At 43.7% G+C, this 19,238-nt stretch overlaps 4 protein-coding genes across 10 annotated transcripts; 2 read left to right on the forward strand and 2 right to left on the reverse strand.

Moving 5' to 3' along the window:
• Nucleotides 1-1,255: 1,255 nt before the first annotated feature.
• On the forward strand, nucleotides 1,256-4,997 carry LOC125771499 (rhodanese domain-containing protein CG4456-like). The gene is made up of 3 exons (XM_049442186.1): nucleotides 1,256-1,274; nucleotides 1,567-1,726; nucleotides 1,931-4,997. Coding segments are annotated over exons 1-3 (216 nt in total). The 5' UTR covers nucleotides 1,256-1,273; the 3' UTR covers nucleotides 1,986-4,997.
• On the reverse strand, nucleotides 4,855-7,850 carry LOC125771498 (rhodanese domain-containing protein CG4456-like). 2 transcript variants are annotated; one of them, XM_049442185.1, is made up of 4 exons: nucleotides 7,737-7,850; nucleotides 5,971-6,137; nucleotides 5,203-5,362; nucleotides 4,855-4,997 (listed from the first exon to the last, which is right to left on the reverse strand). In XM_049442185.1, the coding sequence occupies exons 2-4, from the start codon at nucleotides 6,095-6,097 to the stop codon at nucleotides 4,943-4,945; spliced, it is 342 nt and encodes a 113-aa protein (XP_049298142.1). In that variant the 5' UTR covers nucleotides 6,098-6,137; nucleotides 7,737-7,850; the 3' UTR covers nucleotides 4,855-4,942. The 2 variants fall into 2 exon arrangements, with proteins under 2 accessions (XP_049298142.1, XP_049298141.1); XM_049442184.1 differs by lacking the exon at nucleotides 5,203-5,362 and adding an exon at nucleotides 5,655-5,820.
• LOC125771492 (rhodanese domain-containing protein CG4456-like) lies at nucleotides 6,323-7,865 on the reverse strand. The gene is made up of 5 exons (XM_049442173.1): nucleotides 7,737-7,865; nucleotides 7,425-7,627; nucleotides 6,860-7,039; nucleotides 6,608-6,767; nucleotides 6,323-6,521 (listed from the first exon to the last, which is right to left on the reverse strand). Exons 2-5 carry the CDS (start codon nucleotides 7,618-7,620, stop codon nucleotides 6,461-6,463), a joined length of 597 nt encoding a protein of 198 aa, XP_049298130.1. The 5' UTR covers nucleotides 7,621-7,627; nucleotides 7,737-7,865; the 3' UTR covers nucleotides 6,323-6,460.
• A 325-nt stretch (nucleotides 7,866-8,190) lies between these two features.
• Nucleotides 8,191-17,885, forward strand: LOC125771429 (uncharacterized). Of its 6 annotated transcripts, none has more exons than XM_049442038.1 (11): nucleotides 8,191-8,325; nucleotides 9,852-10,658; nucleotides 10,725-11,470; nucleotides 11,563-11,806; nucleotides 11,878-12,002; nucleotides 12,073-12,284; nucleotides 12,406-12,665; nucleotides 12,742-13,250; nucleotides 15,646-15,753; nucleotides 15,828-16,115; nucleotides 16,186-17,885. In XM_049442038.1, the coding sequence occupies exons 2-11, from the start codon at nucleotides 10,244-10,246 to the stop codon at nucleotides 17,380-17,382; spliced, it is 4,104 nt and encodes a 1,367-aa protein (XP_049297995.1). In that variant the 5' UTR covers nucleotides 8,191-8,325; nucleotides 9,852-10,243; the 3' UTR covers nucleotides 17,383-17,885. The 6 variants fall into 6 exon arrangements, with proteins under 6 accessions (XP_049297995.1, XP_049297999.1, XP_049298001.1 ...); XM_049442042.1 differs by having other exon boundaries at nucleotides 16,195-17,885; XM_049442044.1 differs by having other exon boundaries at nucleotides 16,219-17,885.
• The last annotated feature ends 1,353 nt before the right edge of the window (nucleotides 17,886-19,238 follow it).

Consider the following 19,238-nt stretch of genomic DNA (forward strand, 5'->3'; position numbering starts at 1 on the left):
TGAGTGAAATCAATTCAAATGGTGATTTATACTAGCACAACAATTGGTGCATTGAAGAGGTTTACGAAAATGACTATAACTTTTGATTTAAATGTTCAAATTACAAAATTTAAAAACGAAAATACGTAAAAAACGTGTGTCTATCGATTGGACTCTTGTTTACGAATTTTAGTTAAGCAGTTTTGCCACAAACGTAGTTCTTGTGACAACGCTGTACAAACTCGTCCATAATTGGTACACTTACCCTATCTGGAAAGAAATATTAAGCTATTTTGTTAATCGTGTTGATAAAAACGTTTATGTATTTCTTTCATGATGATACGCAGTATTGAGAAAAGGGTTCGATAAAGAATTTCTAATTAGTAGAACATTTCACGTTCTATGGGAAATTTTTTTATTGTAAAAAGACCGGAAAAAGCGTCTATTTTTTTACGTTTTGCGCCGCATTTTTTACGGCTGCTGCTCGCTGTTCTTTGGTGTGATTGGAAGGAAGATTGTGAACGGCTTCCTTGATCGCGTTAGCTGTTGCTTGTTGCTTGTCCATCTTCGATTGGATTTCGGTCCCCTTCCGTATAGCTTCCAGTAACTGTGACACAGTAGTGCTTTGATCGCTTGTTTGGGAGTTTGTAATTGTTATGTACGTAATTTGGTAGAACCACTTTTATTAACAAGAGATCAGCAAGGAAACGAAACACTAGCAAGAATGTACGTCCGTCGTGAGCGTGAGGGAACGGTCGAGTGTCGCTTCGGTCCGTGCGACTACGATCCGAACGGTGGCCACTCATCTACACGATAACGCTAGATTATCGGTGAGTGCCTCGGGGATCGCCTCGGATGCTGCATGGGTGCTCAACACAACAGTAATGAAGTCACGACTGTTGCACTTGCTTTTTATACTAAAATCTTGTTTAGAATCACACGGAAAAGGTTGCAATGCGTTGGAAATCGACAGTTTAGCTCCTAATACCCTATGCTTCATACTTTGTAATGTAATTAGTAGTTTATAAAGAAACGGAGTCATTACGAAACAAAATAAGACGTGTATAAAACTATACAATGTATCATATTTGTTTGATGAAAGACGCATTCTTAAATAGGGTATACTTAGTTGTGATCCGAATTTGTTCATTTCCCATTGCCCGTCTGTTTCTTGTTTGGATCTTTACCCACATTCGATGCTTGTGCTACAGGCAACTGTTTGTGTCCCACAACTTTGTAAGGGCGAAAGGAAAAGGATTCGCAATTTTTGCGATTGCGGAACTTGGCTATCGAAAGTAAGCCCAACACTGTTCATCTTCTACATGGGCTGTAGTTTATACTAATATATGCTCGAAGGCAACTAATACAAAGCATCTAGCATTGAGGATGTTGATCAAACAACCATTTGGGCTACGTCAAATTTCTCATCTTGTATGCTTTACGGGATAGTAGAATGATGTGATCGAATATGAATTTAGTATCACAGTGTCTTACAATGCTTTAAACATATTTCCGCTCCATCATCAAACGTAGATATATATCCATCGTTGTCCTTCTCGTTGCCCGTTTTTATATTTTTTTTTGCAGTGCCTCAGCTTGAGGAAGGACTTAATCTCACGAATGAAGCATTCAAGGCAAAGTTTGGACGTGATAAGCCCAGCCCAAGCACGGAAGTGATATTTCACTGTAAGATGGGTGGACGAGCGCAAAAGGCGACGGATCTTGCTTCGAGTCTTGGTTTTATCAAGTATGTAGTCGTACTGTAAAAAGAGTGATAACGCGATCGCATCTCTACATAAGCCGCATGTAGTTCATGATGCTTTGGAATTCATCTTAAGTTTTGCCTTTGGGTTTTTTGGTAGCTTTATCTTTGGTTTTGGTTCTATTATATTCTGTTTGAATGAAAATATAACGCACATTAAATATTTACTTGTTTTTTACTTGGTTTCAGCGCCCGTAACTACAAGGGATCTTGGACGGAGTGGACCGCAAAACAGGGCAAGTGATATGAATAGCTCAATCCCAACACGAGATTGCGAACAAAACATTCCCAGTTAACAGTTGATGGCTTAATAAATCCCAATCTCAACTATACGTCATTCCACAACTTTTTAAACAACGTAAGGAAATGTTTGCGATGACAATTTCTTGGATAAGATTTTTATTGGAAATTAATTCTTCTATTCTTTTTTGGTGTATAACCTTTTGTTTGAGCACATACGGCTATCAGTTGACGTTCCTAAGATAAATAGAAGTAGTTGTGCACTCCTGCAGATCCTGCAGATTAACCAAGGAAGGTATGGGAAGCTGGATTCATTAGTCGTACCGTGGGATTATCTCGCAGAGAAGAAGAAGAAAATTTTACTTTATTTGGTGAAAGAATCGCTTTGTTTAAATTACCTCTGGAAACCTTTTTGTAGTCCGACTAACCAACACGATTAACAAAATAGCTTAATATTTCTTTCCAGGCACCATATAAGAATAAGAAATTTATTAAATGGTTTTCTAATTAGTAGAACATTTCACGTTCTACGGGAATAGTTTTATTGAAAAAAAGAGCGAAAAAAAGCGCTTCTACTTTTTGACGCTTTGAATCGCATCGTTAACGACGGCAGCTCGCTCTTCTTTGGTGTGATTCGCAGGAAGATTGCGAACGCCTTCCTTGATCGCGTCAGCTTTTGCTTGTTGCTTGTCCATTTTCGATTGGCTTTCGATCCTCTTCTGTATAGCTTCCAGTAACTGTGACACAGTAGTGCTTTGATCGCTTGTTTGGGGGTTTGTAATGAAGTCACGACTGTTGCACTTGCTTTTTATATTAAAATCTTGCTTAGAATCACACGGAAAAGGTTGCAATGCGTTGGAAATCGACTGTTTAGCTCCTCATACCCTGTGCTACATACTTTGTAATGTAATTAGTAGTTTATAAAGAAACGAAGTCATTACGAAACAAAATAAGACGTGTATAAAACTATACAATGTATCATATTTGTTTGATTAAAGACGCATTCTTAAATAGAGTATACTTAGTTGTGATCCGAATTTGTTCATTTGCCATTGCCCGTCTGTTTCTTGTTTGGATCTTTACCCACATTCGATGCTTGTGCTACAGGCAACTGTTTGTGTCCCACAACTTTGTAAGGGCGAAAGGAAAAGGTTTCGCATTTTTTTTTCCCATGAAGCCTATTTGAAATCAACAATTTCCTTTCAATACAAAAGTCTTGCAATAAGATTAAGTGTGGTCGTATGATGATAAACGAACGGATGTCTGAAAAGTAAATACATTTCACACGACTTTGTTGGTGCATTTTTGATACATTTTTGCAGATATTATTGTTCGAGTTCGTTCGATTATGTGTTTGATTGAAGATAAACATCTGGCACGTCTGGCTGTGCTTTTTGTTGTTGCCCAAGACCATTCTTTATGCAGTTTCTTTGTTTAGAAGGCATACATGCTGGAATTGTACATTGTATTTATGAATTAAATTACTTTTCATTCTGTGGAAATTATAGCATGAATTCTTATAGGATAGAAAAATCATGAGATGTTACTTGCTTGTATGAATAATACTTTCAAGAATAGGTATTTAATAGCTTGTTAAGGCCGTTTGCATTTCGTTTAGTTTGGCATGATTTAATAGCTAGGTATATCAATTTAAAACTGCAAAACAAAAGGACTAAACTTGTTATCAAATTACGTTAGTCCGTTTAAATGTTGCCAAAGTTTAGAATATATTTGTTGTGTGAATCATATTTGTTTTACTTTATCACAGAATCACAGAATGATCTTTTAACCAGGCATGGCAGTTTCAAGTGATATTAAATACGATACAATGTCGTTCGTGGGACACAAACAGTTGCCTGTAGTACAACCATCGAATCGAATGGGAAAGATTCAAACAAGAAACAGACGGGCAATGGCAAATGAACAAATTCGGATCACAACTAAGTATACTCTATTTAAGAATGCGTCTTTAATCAAACAAATATGATACTTTGTATAACTTTATACACGTCTTATTTTGTTTCTTAATGACTTAGTTTCTTTATAAACTACTAATTACATTACAAAGTATGTAGCACAGGGTATGAGGAGCTAAACAGTCGATTTCCAACGCATTGCAACCTTTTCCGTGTGATTCTAAGCAAGATTTTAATATAAAAAGCAAGTGCAACAGTCGTGACTTCATTACAAACCCCCAAACAAGCGATCAAAGCACTACTGTGTCACAGTTACTGGAAGCTATACAGAAGAGGATCGAAAGCCAATCGAAAATGGACAAGCAACAAGCTAAAGCTGACGCGATCAAGGAAGCCGTTCGCAATCTTCCTGTGAATCACACCAAAGAAGAGCGAGCTGCCGTCGTTAACGATGCGATTCAAAGCGTCAAAAAGTAGAAGCGTTTTTTTCCGCTCTTTTTTTCAATAAAACTATTCCCGTAGAACGTGAAATGTTCTACTAATTAGAAAACCATTTAATAAATTTCTTATTCTTATATGGTGTCTGGAAAGAAATATTAAGCTATTTTGTTAATCGTGTTGGTTAGTCGGACTACAAAAAGGTTTCCAGAGATAATTTAAACAAAGCGATTCTTTCACCAAGTAAAGTAAAATTTTCTTCTTCTTCTCTGCGAGATAATCCCACGGTACGACTAATGAATCCAGCTTCCCATACCTTCCTTGGTTAATCTGCAGGATCTGCAGGAGTGCACAACTACTTCTATTTATCTTAGGAACGTCAACTGATAGCCGTATGTGCTCAAACAAAAGGTTATACACCAAAAAAGAATAGAAGAATTAATTTCCAATAAAAATCTTATAAAAGAAATTGTCATCGCAAACATTTCCTTTCGTTGTTTAAAAAGTTGTGGAATGACGTATAGTTGAGATTGGGATTTATTAAGCCATCAACTGTTAACTGGGAATGTTTTGTTCGCAATCTCGTGTTGGGATTGAGCTATTCATATCACTTGCCCTGTTTTGCGGCCCACTCCGTCCAAGATCCCTTGTAGTTACGAGCGCTGAAACCAAGTAAAAAAACAAGTAAATATTCAATGTGCGTTATATTTCCATTCAAACAGAATATAATAGAACCAAAACCAAAGATAAAGCTACCAAAAAAACCAAAAGCAAAACTAAAGATGAATTCCAAAGCATCATGAACTACATGCGGCTTATGTAGAGATGCGATCGCGTGATCACTCTTCTTACAGTACGACTACATACTTGATAAAACCAAGACTCGAAGCAAGATCCGTCGCCTTTTGCGCTCGTCCACCCATCTTACAGTGAAATATCACTTCCGTGCTTGGGCCGGGCTTATCACGTCCAAACTTTGCCTTGAATGCTTCATTCGTGAGATTAAGTCCTTCCTCAAGCTGTGGCACTGCAAAAAAAAATATAAAAACGGGCAACGAGAAGGACAATGATGGATATATATCTACGTTTGATGATGGAGCGGAAATGGGTTTAAAGCATTGTAAGACACTGTGATACTAAATTCATATTCGATCACATCATTCTACTATCCCGTAAAGCATACAAGATGAGAAATTTGACGTAGCCCAAATGGTTGTTTGATCAACATCCTCAATGCTAGATGCTTTGTATTAGTTGCCCTCGAGCATATATTAGTATAAACTACAGCCCATGTAGAAGATGAACAGTGTTGGGCTTACTTTCGATAGCCAAGTTCCGCAATCGCTTCGAGAGCCATCTGACTTCGACGACCCGTGCGACAGGATAGAATAAGATAGTGATCCAAACCCGGTTTGGGCACACCGTACATTTGCGCAAACGCTTCCTCGGTAGTTTCGGGTCCGAACGCCTGTTTTACTTTATCCACTGATGTGCAAGCAGCAACGGTAGAATGTTATCATTAGTTTGTGATAAAGCCGGGACTGATTTCGCTTTTTTCACTAGCCACATGCACGGTACATATGGTCACCCAAAAAGCGATGTTACTTTTAATTTTTGCGAGATATAAGAACTTACGAGGAATGTTGATACTGGTGGGAATTTTGCCCGTCTCGGAAAGCTCGTCGGGATTGCGCACATCGATCAGCAGCTTCTCCGGATGATTGGGCAAATCTAGCACCTCTTCGTACGTAGCAATCGACATCGTGTTAACACGTCTGCAATTCGTTGCTGTTCGTTATCAACTGAAATGAATTTAAGCACAAAATCGACCCAGATGTTGGTGTGTTTAGTATTTTTAGCTAGGTGGCAGATAACGTCTTATCGACACTGCCAGATAAGATTAATTTTAATTTGTCTCTTGCTGATAAAAACAGATATTTGGTATGATATTTATTTTGGGACTAATAATTAGCTACACGCTTGATGGTTATTTATGCAGAGAACAGTTCAAATAATGTTTATTAAACGAGAAGGGATGTTCTACTTCACACTTTGTTCGCTTAACGAATTGTACTCGAAGTTTTGAGGTACAACGCAAAAAAACTGGTTTCTTCCGAGCTTCTGATTAAACTGGCAAGTCATGTTTGGCTGCGTATTCCATCCAAGATCCGACGTAATTCTTTACACTGCAGGAAAACGAATAAAAAACAAAAAAGGAATAGTGCAACATATTCTAAAAAAACGTTACAAAATCCAGATTCCCCATACTTACTTCTTGTAACCTAGTTGTTCCGCTTCCTGTGCCGCTTGTCCTGCACGCACTCCCGAGCGGCAGGTGAAGATGATCGGTTCATTGGTGGCAGGTTTCTTACGTCCATACTTCTTTTCGAATGCTTCCGGGCTGAGGTTTAGCTCAGTACGTATAGTTTTAACTGAAAATAGAATAAAAAAAGGTTCTTAAAAGCCCAGCGATAGTGATCGTACCGTCACTTTCATAATATGTCGCAGTTACTGTAAACCTTACGTGGAATGTTGATGCTGGTTGGTATTTGACCTGTAGCGGCCAATTCCGATGGTTCGCGCACATCAATCAGAAGCTTTTCGGGGTGGTTCGGTAGATCGTCGATGTCTGCAGTAGTGGCTACGAGTTGCGGTTCAATGCAGGCCGGCGCAAACCGATTTCCACCGCAATCGTTCGGGCTTGCTACTACCAAGAGCAGCACGGTACACAGCGAAAACAACAAAACAATGTTCCCCATCAGCGACATGCTTTCATGAAGAAGTATGCAATCGAAATGAATGCTGGCAGCAACCAAATAGTCTTCCAAAATGCGTGCTGGATTAAACCATCCAGACAGTGACGTAGAGCAAAAACCGGTTCTATCGGTTGGAAAACGCTAGGAGTATCATGCGACACACGAAGCTATGCTAAATAAACGCGCATATTCATCATGTCTGTCATTCCTTTCAAAATGTGAATCTCATGTGACAATATGATCAATAAGTTGTTTTACTTTGATTGAGGTCTGAGTCAGCACGCAGTTCTTATCATATCCGTTTATTTGCCCCCCACAGCATAACACTCTTACCGGTAGTGGCGAACGTTCGGAATTTGTCATTCATCGAACGGAAAAACACGCCTCGCTGTATTTCATCTTTACTTCCTGCTGATATATCGATGCTGTGGCACGTGCGGCTCGTTGAAATCAAGGAGCAATAACCTCTGCTTGAATAACGTCGAATGTGGAAGCCTACGCACCGCACTACAGCTGTTCCGGATAACATGTTTGTGCTTTTCGGTTTTAAATAAATGCAGCAATTGAAATAAATACCACGATTTGACTGGACATTTAACTAACACATGATAGGTGGTGAATCTTTCAGACCAGTGGCGTACTTACGTAATCGGAACCTTATTGAATTTAAGGTAATTAGGTAGATACGTTTGTTGCTCACACTTGTTGCTGGTTTGGTTTATTTTGTTTGTTCCCGTTGCGCCGAAGCATATGCCAAACTTCAAACTGCAGCCATTTTGACAAATGTCATTTTGCGTCCCAGTGAAAATACTCTCCCAATGAAGATAGCTGTGGTTTTTTGTTCAATTCTTCTTTGTTTCCTTTCGTCGAAGGCTGAATAGTGGGACCTAATTGGCATTCATTTGGACAACAAAATGCTTCACAACATATTTCGGTCAAAAATAGCTTCAACGTTCGAATTTCGCTTCAATTTGTTTTAATTTTTTTTTATTAAATTAAATTGTCCTGTTTTCAGATAGTTCTTGTTGATTTTACTCACTGTTGAATTACTTTTGAATATAATTATGGAATTTTATGTCGTGAAGTAAACAAAAATGTGTGGCTCAACATGCGATCGTAACGCCACCAGCGGAGAATGCGCTAACCATCAATTCTTTTTAGATCAGCGGCAGAGAGTTTGTCGTTTTTCGATGCCGGAGTGAAAATCGTGTCTCTTTTGTGCTACGCAACGAACGTAAGTGTCGAAATAAGGTGCAAAATAATAATCGAGCACAATAGAATGCGGGATTCGCGTAATACTATCGAGTTCGCATCGTACAAAGTGAACATTTCCCAGCACTTGCGCGAAAAGTAGGAAGCTTTCTCGGGCGCGCGATCATTTGTGCGATTGTGCGTAATAATATGGCAGCAACGTGCGCAGCATCGATCGAACAGTGAGGGAGCAAATCATCGTGATCGCTTTTTAAATTTGTAAAAAGTGAACCAATTTTACGGATAAAGTTGTGCAAAAAGAGTGCTTTCGTACGTAGAAAACCCCCACCCGCCACACGTTTGGTACGAATGTGTGGGGTAAACGGGAGGATGCTGGTTAAGAAGGGCAGTGAGGGGTCGTAGTGTGCGGAGAAGCAGGTGGAGTAGCGCACGGTGCGAAGGGGTGCGAGGCACATTCCATTCATAGCAGCTCTTCTTCTTACTCGCTGTGTGTCTCCATCCGTCTCGTTCTCTCTCTCAGTGTCTAATGTTTAAAGTTCATTCCAACACGCACACACACACACAGCCAGACTCTGTCGTAAGAAGCTGCTGAAGTAGAGAAAACCTTCGGCGGATAAATCTAATCACCTGCGCAAAACATGTAAACATCAAATTGAATTAATTTGGGCAGAAGAGAACGATGGGCGATCAGCTTAGCAGCCATGTAGCTTCGAATTGCATCTAGTGCAGCGTGCAGTGTGTGTTCGACTTGGTGCGAAATAAAATTCCTTCACCCCGCATTCCATCAGTGTAATTCACCTCGTTTCTGTGGAATAGAGTCAAACCATAAAAAAGCACACCAACACTACTGTCGTGGTAGAGGAACATTTGCACACGATTTTGCAAGGAATCTCTCGTGGCCAATTGCGATATACTCTTCAACAACGCACTACCACCATTGTCTTGGCGGTGTGTTTCGAAGTAAACCGCGCGCGCGGACCCACATGATGATGGCTGCATTCCATTCCGTATGTGTCATTATTATTACCTTCTTTTCGTCGCTTTACGTGAACGGGCAGAAAAGAAGGAACATTCAACATTCTTTCCAGGGTGCCCTTTAGTTGGACAATTGTATCGCGTATCGTACATTGTGCAACCATGTGCGTGTGTCTTAGCTTTGTGCTTTTGTTTTGAAGAAGCAAGTAAGCTTAAACGAGTTAAGAGGATTTTGCCGGATTAACGACATTCCCTTTGCTCGCTTCATTCCATAGCTCACGGCAATGTTTCCTAACATGAAAGGACTAATGCAGATGCACCGTTTATATTTTTGTTTGTCGTTTGTTGTTGTATTTATTATGCTGTGGAGCATATATCAAGACTGTGCAGCAAACATTGTCCGGTGTTAATTACTTTTCATGATCACCACGACAAATAAAAGGACTTATTGTAAAGAAGTTAGTGTAAATTATATTCGGCTACATCGATTACAAAAGCTGTGATCAGACATTAATGTGTTATTTTGTGAGACTTTTTTTCCTAATGTACATTTTATTCTCCTTATTCCCCCAGGATAGAATCATGCCTGAAAATTAAAACATAAATGAGCCATTATTCACGAAACAAACGCGAATTGTTGCGAACAGATTAAAGAAGTAATACTTTGTTCACGAGACGAGAAACGGTGTGCGTGCATGTGATCAGTGAAACGAATCTTTGAATGCAACGAAGATCTTTCCTACGTTCTGATATTAGATGCAAATAGTTTGATTAAAACGAGACAACGCGAAAACGAATCAGTCGGATTACACGGCTTTTCCACGCAATACACACTACCCGAATGTGAGTGATCAATGTGAGTGGAGATTGCAACCAACCAGCAAAGCAAAACAACGCAATAATCAAAGGACCCAACCATCGTATTTGTGATCGTTTCTTGGAATATAAGTGTTTAGTAAAAAAAAATGTCCCATGGAGGAGCAACGCGGTACTCACAGTACATATCCGGTGCAAGTCCTCAGCAACAACAATCGAACGGAACGGGGAAATCTTCCAACCAAACGGCATCTTCAATGACGACGCAACCACAGCAACCGCAGGTACCTTCGCTTCCCTTCATGCGACCTCCGATGCTGGTCACCTCGTCCGGTGCATCTATGCTGCCACCACCACCGTGCCCTCAAACACCTCCAGCCACGGGTGGGCTTCCGAAATATCCCGGCTCGCCCATCGGCAGTCTGTCCGGATCCGATACGGATGTGTCCACCTCGAACGAAAACCTGTCGCGTGAGGAACGTTACGTGTTGAGTCATGCACGGGTCGAACCGCAGGGTGAAGAAAATCTGCAAGGAAACATAACACCGGTGAATGAGATCCAAGGTATGACATCGTAAAGAAACGTTTTGATCGTGTATAACGTATGGACCTTTTTTTAAAAATTTGCAGGACGATTCATTGGAGATAAGTTTTCCTCGAACACTTCGTCGGATTCAACGCGTTACGCCACACCGACAGGTGGTAGCAGTAGTCGCAGTGTCTCGGAAACACGAGGTGGCAGCATGTACGCCAACATCGGTACCGGTCCGGAAGGGCCATCGAATCGTAGCTCCATGACTGGCTCAAATCGCAACTCGTTGAAGGAACCAAACTCAAATCGCTCGTCGATGGATGTGTCGCAGTCGTCGTACAATACGCTTATCATTCACGATGACATCTACAGCTCGGTTGCTTCCTCCGGTCGCGAGTATGCCGGCAGTCCGCCGCCCTACATGAAGAAGGAGCGACCACGATCGTACGGTGAGGCGGCACCGAACGCCCCGATGCAGGATATATCGGAAATCAGCGAAGAGTATATTAACCAAAGCCACGTGCTCAAGCATCTGGCCAAAGAGGTAAAGTTGTCACGGGCTAATGCTCGCAACAGTCGCCAGCAGTCGAGTGGTGGTTCTACGGCATCCAATGTAGATGGAGAGAAGAAGACGGCAAACAAGGGTGGACAGGGTCGGCGGGGCAGTGAAACTAAGGCCGGCGGTGGAGGGAAAAGCAACGGGAAGTTGAAAAGCAAAAGCCAACCCGATCTGACGCGGATGTACGACATTGATCCCGAGGAGGTGGAAGCGTTGGTGAAGGAGAATCAACTACTTAAGCAACAGTTGAACAATTGCTATCTGAAGGTTGCCAAAAGTCAAAAGGTGCTGTTCGTTTTCCTAGTTATTTTCCACTTAAGTGACCGTTATGAATTGTTATCCAATGTTTCTTTCTTCTTTTGTATCATTGACCATAGTTGGAACAGGAAATAGCAAATATCTATCGAGTGCACGAAGAGCTAGTGCAGTCCTGCGATCGCCGCGAGCGTTTGGAAAGGGCGGCTCGTACACGGTTGCAGCAGGATTGCCGAAGGCTGCAGGAGCTGAACCGAGCGTTCCGGGACCAGGTCGAGGTGTACCAGAGCCAACTGCATGCATCATCCGACCATCAGCTCGGTCGAACGCAACAGGACGTACTCATCTCACAGCTAGTAAATCAAAGTACGTACAAGTGGCATAAACTTATGCATTTGTTTATTATGTTGGCTTATCGATCATTTATTCTTGTACAGACAAATCGCTAATCGATGCAAATCGACGACAATGCATCGAACTGCAGGCACAGAACGCGACACTAGAAGAACAGCGCATTCACATCAACGTACTTGACACGGCACTGAAACGTCTCGAGGAGGAGGTTAGCATGACAAAAATCCGTGCGAGGAGTGCTCTCTACATTTAAAATGCTTTACCATCTCTATTTCCAGTGTCGGCAAAAGCAAGTATACGTGGAGCGTTGTGCACAGCTGCAGCACGCGTTACAATCACTGCAAAATGCAAGTGAACGACGCGAGCAGGCCGAACGGAAGTTACGCATCGACTACGATAACGATCTACCAAATCGAAGCGGTAGCAGTACTAACAGCGAAACGGACAACCTCAAATGGCAGCTGCGCGAGAAGGACGCGCAAATATTACGGTAAGTTTAAAAGCTGCCCCATATAGCAAGTTTAACCCAATTTCTGCTCAGTTCAGATGCCGCTTTTTTGTTGGGGCCAGGTCAAACAATACTAACCTTTAACGTTGATCTCTCTTCGTAGGCTGGAATCAGAATGTGCCCAGCTGGAGCAGCGCAATCTGGAAGAATCTAATGTACGCAACGTGGCCAAACTGGCAATGGAGCGAAACTCGCAGGAAACCGAACGTATACTTGCGGAGGCAAAGCAGGAGAAGATCCGATACCTTGACGAAGCACACGCTGCCAATCGGAAGGTAACGGAACTACAGACTCGGCTGAAGTTGGTGGAGAACCGGCTGGCCGAGAAGGACGCTATGATACGTGCCTATCAAGGACAGAAAAGTAAGTGCCAGCCAGTTGATGAGTATGTGAAACCTTCCGAATGATCTTTTAACGATCGATCTTTGTCTTTCTGAAGTTTATGGCGGCTCGACAAACTCCTACGGATCGTACAACCTATCGTCGGATAGCTTCGCATTGAATCCACTGGGAGCGTATAACTCGCAGGCGTCTTACGTGGACGTGTCGAGCGGCGCATTTGATGTAACCACCGGTACCGGTGGCTCGCTGCTCGACCCATCGTCCGTTGTCGTGGGACCGTATGGTCCAGCGGCTACGGCGGCGGTTGTGTCCAGCTTCGCGTCCTCTTACGGCCCGACTGCCAGCAATCCTTCCTCCTTCGTCCAGAGCTCTCTGAATCTAACCACCGGCGGTGGTGTTGGCGGTGGAAGCGGTACAGTTGGTGGACCCGGTACCGTCGGTGCCTACTCGTCGCCGGGCAGCAGCAGTACCACCTCGAACTACAGCAGCTCGGCCAACTTCGGTGCCGGCAGTGAGCACACGATCTACGACAGCAAGAGCTACGACGCGCAGCGTAAATCCATCGACGATCAACTGAAGCAGCTCGATGAGCAGTTGCTCAGCAAGGTGAGTGAACTGTCGCTGGTGGAGAAGCAGCGGCAGCTAAATCAGCAGGCTAGGACACTGGCGGCCAAACTGAAAGCGGTTGGGGCCAGCGGAGGTGGAGGACGTGCCGGTTCGTCCGGTCTCGGTACGGCCAGCGAAACCTCATCGGCGGGCTCGAGCACGGACGCGAATGGCAACGGTAATCTACTGCATGTGGCCTCTACTAACATATCAAAGCCTTCCGGTACACGAACCGCTTCCTCCTCTACCTCTTCCTCGTCCTGCGTGCCCTCTAGCGGTGGTAAATCGCAGCAGCATCGTGGCAAAGTGGCGCTACCGTCGACGGCGGCCATGGCGACATCGACGAAAAAACATCTTCACAACATGGCCAAAACGACATCCACACCCGCGATAGCAACCAAGAAATCTCCCAGTGTGACCACCGCGTCCGTGGGCACCATTACCACGTCTGGGTCAGCTGCTAGCAACCATGGCAAGAAATTGGCCGCATCGTGCAAGAACGTTTCCACCTCCGCAACTGATTCATCGTCATCGTCCTCTTCCTCTGAACCGGAAACGTTCTATTAGGCGCGAGAATTGCCACCCCGAACTGCTTGGATCATTTTAGCATTCTTTCCTTCTCCCCATACCGCATATCATTCCGCATGCATGTCGCCGCCAACACCAAAGATAAAAAAAAAGCACAGAAGCAAATGTCAAGCGCGTAGCTATTTGGTCAGCTACGTGGCGTGTCGCAAATCGCGCAACGGTTTGCACTAGCGGTGTAACTATAGAGCTTATATTTATTTCCCAAACAATGGTAGTAGTTAGCCAGCAGCCCATTTGTTTACTTCGGCTTCCGTTTCGATCGCCGATCGATAAACATACAGAATCAAGGAAGCGCACGAAGCTCAAGGGTGGAGAAACTACTGCCCGGATACGATTAATGCTTGTTTTATATATGTTCTGTCAATGATTACTTTCGGGCGAGCAGAGCAAGGATGATCGGCACCGCGTGCCTGAGTGTTTGTGTCCTTTTAGCATGTAACGGTGTAACTAATTTATTTGTACAATGCGCTCCGCGTCTTCCGTCCATAATCGGGCGAAAGAAGGGAGTCGAAATCCACGGGTAAAGGAGCTCACCGTAAGTATCGCAACGCATTTTGGCGTTGAATTGGGTTTTGTTTTTAAATTGGTTTTAGCTTCGTTTGGTTTCCTACCGCAGGACCGCATGACTGCATGACAATAGCAATAATGTAAGAGCCACTGTGCGGACCAGGAGTACCGCAGGTTATCATAAGGATTAGCTACACAGAGCTAACAGAGCGCGGTAGGACTACTATAGGTTTAGAGGCGCAGGAAATTAGCGTAAAAGTGTTGTTGCTACAGGTGGTTTACGGGCTTCTCGAGATCAGAATAGATAATATTCTAACGGGAGATTTGATCGTGAATAGTGCAGCAATTAACTTCATTGTTCTTCAACGGTTGATCCGCATCAAGTTTAATATGACGCTGGCAGTATCTAATAATAGTAAAAATTACCTCACATTTTTACTATCTCAAGGTAACGCAATAAGGATCTGCCGCCTTTCATCCATGGCTCTAGATAGATAGTTTTTTTCGTGCTTCCATACCAAACGATCGTAGAGTTGCCATCATCAGGAAAGCGAGTTTTAATAGCTAGGAAAAAGGAAACGCTCTAGAAACGATACGAACCTTTTTTTTACAATGGAGGAAATAAAGTGAAGAACAGATGCATTTACAAAAAAAAAATGATTGAAACGCCAATAGGCCGTGGTTTGTGTTTGTTTTGCGTGTGTCGTTTTGAATGCTGTTTCTGTGTGAATTTGTGTCACCTTGTTTTTTTCCTCACCGTAACGCTATTTAACTTAAAATTCAAAAGTTTCATACTTTTATCAGATGTTGTTTTCAGCTGTCCATGTGTTTATGCTTACATTTATTTTAAACACTATGATTGGTACACCATTTGCTTCCAGAATAACCTACGATGACACCTTTGTTTTCCTTAGTTTTGGTTTATGAGGTATACGTCTCCTTGGTCCTATCCGTATGATGGTGACGAATTTAAATCGCCAAAGCAAACCTGCTCAAATGACGCTAATACTACTGCAAGTGGTGTCTAAACTGATGACATCTTGTTTATAATGCAATACCAAATATTTATCACGATTTGCGTTTCTAATAAGCGTGCAGTTGTTTGATGTGCGGTTTGTTTTTTCACGTATAATACCCTTCCGCAAATGGATCAGGTAAGTTATTGTACTTATTTATCAAGGACACTGGACGATGCTGTATCGCAACCGTGGAGTAAGCAATCTCATTGATCCGGATCTGTTAGTCCGTATGAAGTATGAGTAATAAGAGTAGTGGATCACTTTCCTTCTTCCACTCCCAGCGAGGACTTTGCTGCTTCCCAAGCTTGACCACGAAGAAACCGATCCAATCGCTATTGGCCGACGAAGTGTCTGTCCTTTCCACGAACAATAGTGAAACGTTTCTACAGGTATACAGGTCTAATTGACCGATCGTAGCATGCAATCTAGCACGTTCATTCGTTAAACCTTTCTGTTTCTGCAGAATCTGGCACATATCGGATCGGACCGACGTTCGGAGCAACCTCCAGAGCGGGATCAACTAAGCAGCGGTGGTCAGAAGGCGGACGATATGGTATTGCTAGAGAAACAGGGTCGATGCTCGCAGAAGCTGCGAGGTGGCAGCAGTTCTTCCAGCGGAACCTTAGGCAACCTGGCACACGTATCACAAGCTGTAGGACAAAACATGACCGACATCAGCAACATTGGTGGATCGGGAGGTGCGGGTGATATTTCCAGTGGTGGTTCGGGTGTGTCCAGTAACGGCAATAAGGTAATTGGGGTGTTAATTTAATTTGTTATATCAGTCTCAGATTCAATGACGTATCGTATTACACGCGTAGATCTCAAAGATACTATCCGGTGTTTCGCAACAGGTCGCCCAGCGTGGATCTTCTCTACCCCCTAGTGCACTGCCAAGACCTCCCAGAAGCTTGAAACCTCCGCGCAAGATAGAGTACGGTCGGCTAAGTGACGGAGGCGGAAGCGACAGTGGGAAGAAAACACGCGCGACAACGCCACCATCGCCGGCATCTTCGTCAGGTGCCAGTCAGAGTGGAGGGAGCCTCAAACGATCCGGACGAGAGTTCTCGCCCGCTAAAGGAAGTTACGTGGAAATGAAGGACACGCTACGTCTAACCAAGGACTACCAAGGCGGCACAGCGTTGAAACACAAATCGTACGGTTCGATGACAACGGTGGGTTCCGGTGGTGGTACACAACCGTCCGTGGCTAAATTTGGCTTTGGATCTTCCAAATCTGGTACGGGCACGTCCGGACCATCGGGTGACTATCCATCGACGAAAAACTACCAACGACTGGAGGACCCATCGCCGACGGGTTCCACAGCGGCAGCGACTTCGCTGGGACATCGGCACAACAACAGCTCCTCGCAGTCGTCTCAGTCGCGCAAAAGCTCCGGAGACTCTGGTACCCTAAAGCGATCGCTTCTCCCGAACACGGGACGTAAGCCGAATGTTGCTGCAGGCATGCCCAAGGGAGGCGGATCACGCGACTCGTTGAACTCAGCCTCCTCCGGTTCGAATCACTCGAATGTGGGACCAGCTCGTTCCAGTCCACAACCACAGCCGCATCCCGCCGGTTCGGTATATCATCCGCATCAACTGGTTTCCCGCACGCCACCCCGCTTCCTTCAGCACCATCATCAACCTTCCACCTCTGTGGAATCGAACAAATCGCATTCGAACTACCACAGCATGCCTACGGCCCAGACTGTCCAACAGTTCCATCACGGTTTCTTCGCCAAGTTTCCTTCCCCGCACGCAGGTTCACCGGTGAGAACGGCGCAACAGCTCCACCCGAAAACGTCCTCTTCCCTGCCGAGCTCCAGTATTCTGCATGCCGCTGCCAACTCATCGGCCACGTCTGCGATTGGCCAGGCGTCGACGGCTTCTCTGCCACCGAAACCGTCCATGTTGGACAAGATGGTAGGAGGATCGTCCAGTTCGGTCGGCAGTCAGCAACAGCGTCGGGGCAATAGTTTGGCGCGAGTCGAGAACAAGTATCGCATTCAATTCTGAGAGCATTTGCTTTATCATCTCTTAGGATGTAGTAAAAGGTTCATTTTAGTAGAATAAAAGATGATCAAGCATATGGTAATGGGTGTAGATGTTTTGCTCGTATGCAACCAATACTACACGATCATCAAATGCATTACTTACAGCCAGAAATTTAAAGACCCGAATGGTCAAACGCGCGATACAAATTGTTGTAAGTAGTCTAACGAATGACCTAGTGCGAAGAGTATTGATTGTAGAAACAGATAAGAATTGTTGCAACGTTTGATGCTTGGTATTTTCCAATAACCCAGACAAGTAGTCTCTTGTGTACATTAAAGTAAAATTAAATGTCCTTACAAAATCGTAAGCAATGGAATGTATGTAATTTCCATCCGCTCGAAATTGGTACTTTTTGGTAGTGTAAAAAAAGAAGAATGATTTAGAAACTGAATAAAGCTAACCCACAACTGTCACCTAGATTGAGTGCCATTGTTTCGCTAAACAAACTCAATTTACGGATTGGATTTTTGGTCGTTCGCTTTCACCAAAAATCTGATGACAAGCAAGTAATCCGAGGGTGCTATTAAATCCCATTTTGTGTATGTTTGCTGAAGGTAACATAAAACGGTTACAGGTCTTCCGTTCTTCACTTTCAGACATCGCTGCTATTACCGAACGGCGTATGTGACCTCTTAAAACGTCTGAGAAGTAGTCCAGTGGCTTGTTTCTTTTTTTTTTGCTAACGGTAACTTTCGCGATCTTCATCCATCGTGTTTTGGACTCGTGCGGCTTCAAAGACAATATGTATCGCTGCTGCTGCTGTTGCTGCTGCTTGGGCAAAGCGAAACGTCCCCCAACCGATGTAATGCCCATAAAGACGAGATGAGAAGTGGTTAAACAACTTTCCCGTTTCTTGTTCCGGTTTGTTCGCCTGTTTCTTTTGCCTTTGTCTACTCTTTCCACAATCTCCACTCCATGTTGATTTTTCGCCGTCGTCTACCATTCGCTTCCTTTTGGTGCGGTCGATTGGCACGATGAAGATTTGTGCGCAAAGTTACGAAACTCAGCCGCGAATAGATAGGTGATGCAAAACTTTTCTTTTCCCGCATACCCGGATACCGTGGAGTAGGGAGAAAATTGGTTACGGAATGTCGGAAACAAGGAACTAACGACAATATGGCCGGAAACACTCACACTGCTTCTTGTTTTGCTCAAACGACTTACTCGGACAGGGTTTTGCTTAAAGAGACGTACTTGCGCTATGTTTATCACGTATTCATCTAAGCATCCATGTTTCGATGTATGGATTGTCTCCACGGTACATAGTCATTGGTTGCTTCGTGGATCGGGCCTTTGCCGATAGGATAGGACCTTCAAAAGGGTCTGATCAATCATTATTGATGAACACGCCCATAAGGATAGTTTGAATTTGCATTCTTATTACAAAAATTAAATAACGAATTACCTACCTACCTACTAGTGATGTGCAATCCGGAGTGGAATCGTGCATTCACTCCGACTCCGCGTATGAAAAATTGATTCCGACTCCGACCAAAAACCAAAATTGACTCCAGCGAGTCCGGTCGAGTCTAGTGGAGTCCAGCCGAGTCCGGTTGAGTCCGGTCGAGTCCGATCGATTCCGAATGGGTCCGATCGATGCCGGATGAGTCCGATCGATGCCGGAACCCCCTGCTCACTCCTGCCGGAGTCATTCCGAATTCGACTCCAGATTAGAGCTGTGCAAGTAAGTGTGAGTGAGTGAGTGAGTAAGAGTGAGATAGTGAGTTGAAACTTTGTATTGAACGAGTTTCGTTCACTCACCAGGAGTTTTAGCGACTCTTTTTTCACTTACTCACTCATGAGTGTGAGCATGTAGC

The sequence above is a fragment of the Anopheles funestus genome, chromosome 3RL (assembly GCF_943734845.2).
Source record: "Anopheles funestus chromosome 3RL, idAnoFuneDA-416_04, whole genome shotgun sequence".
Taxonomy (NCBI): Eukaryota; Metazoa; Arthropoda; class Insecta; order Diptera; family Culicidae; genus Anopheles; species Anopheles funestus.

What these genes read in the sequence shown, in the direction of transcription:
- LOC125771499 (XM_049442186.1), top strand. An exon ending in TCGAGTCTTGGTTTTATCAA is followed by an intron (nt 1,727 to 1,930) that starts GTATGTAGTCGT and finishes ACTTGGTTTCAG; the next exon opens with CGCCCGTAACTACAAGGGAT.
- LOC125771498 (XM_049442184.1), bottom strand. Translation starts at nt 6,097, where the DNA reads ATGTCGATTGCTACGTACGAAGAGGTGCTAGATTTGCCCAATCATCCG. An exon ending in CACCAGTATCAACATTCCTC is followed by an intron (nt 5,821 to 5,970) that starts GTAAGTTCTTAT and finishes CTTGCACATCAG; the next exon opens with TGGATAAAGTAAAACAGGCG. An exon ending in GCGGAACTTGGCTATCGAAA is followed by an intron (nt 4,998 to 5,654) that starts GTAAGCCCAACA and finishes ACTTGGTTTCAG; the next exon opens with CGCTCGTAACTACAAGGGAT.
- LOC125771429 (XM_049442038.1), top strand. Translation starts at nt 10,244, where the DNA reads ATGTCCCATGGAGGAGCAACGCGGTACTCACAGTACATATCCGGTGCA. An exon ending in AGGTTGCCAAAAGTCAAAAG is followed by an intron (nt 11,471 to 11,562) that starts GTGCTGTTCGTT and finishes CATTGACCATAG; the next exon opens with TTGGAACAGGAAATAGCAAA. An exon ending in ATAGTGAAACGTTTCTACAG is followed by an intron (nt 15,754 to 15,827) that starts GTATACAGGTCT and finishes CTGTTTCTGCAG; the next exon opens with AATCTGGCACATATCGGATC.
- LOC125771492 (XM_049442173.1), bottom strand. Translation starts at nt 7,620, where the DNA reads ATGTTATCCGGAACAGCTGTAGTGCGGTGCGTAGGCTTCCACATTCGA. An exon ending in CCGAACGTTCGCCACTACCG is followed by an intron (nt 7,040 to 7,424) that starts GTAAGAGTGTTA and finishes TCTTGGTAGTAG; the next exon opens with CAAGCCCGAACGATTGCGGT. An exon ending in AACCAGCATCAACATTCCAC is followed by an intron (nt 6,768 to 6,859) that starts GTAAGGTTTACA and finishes TTCTATTTTCAG; the next exon opens with TTAAAACTATACGTACTGAG.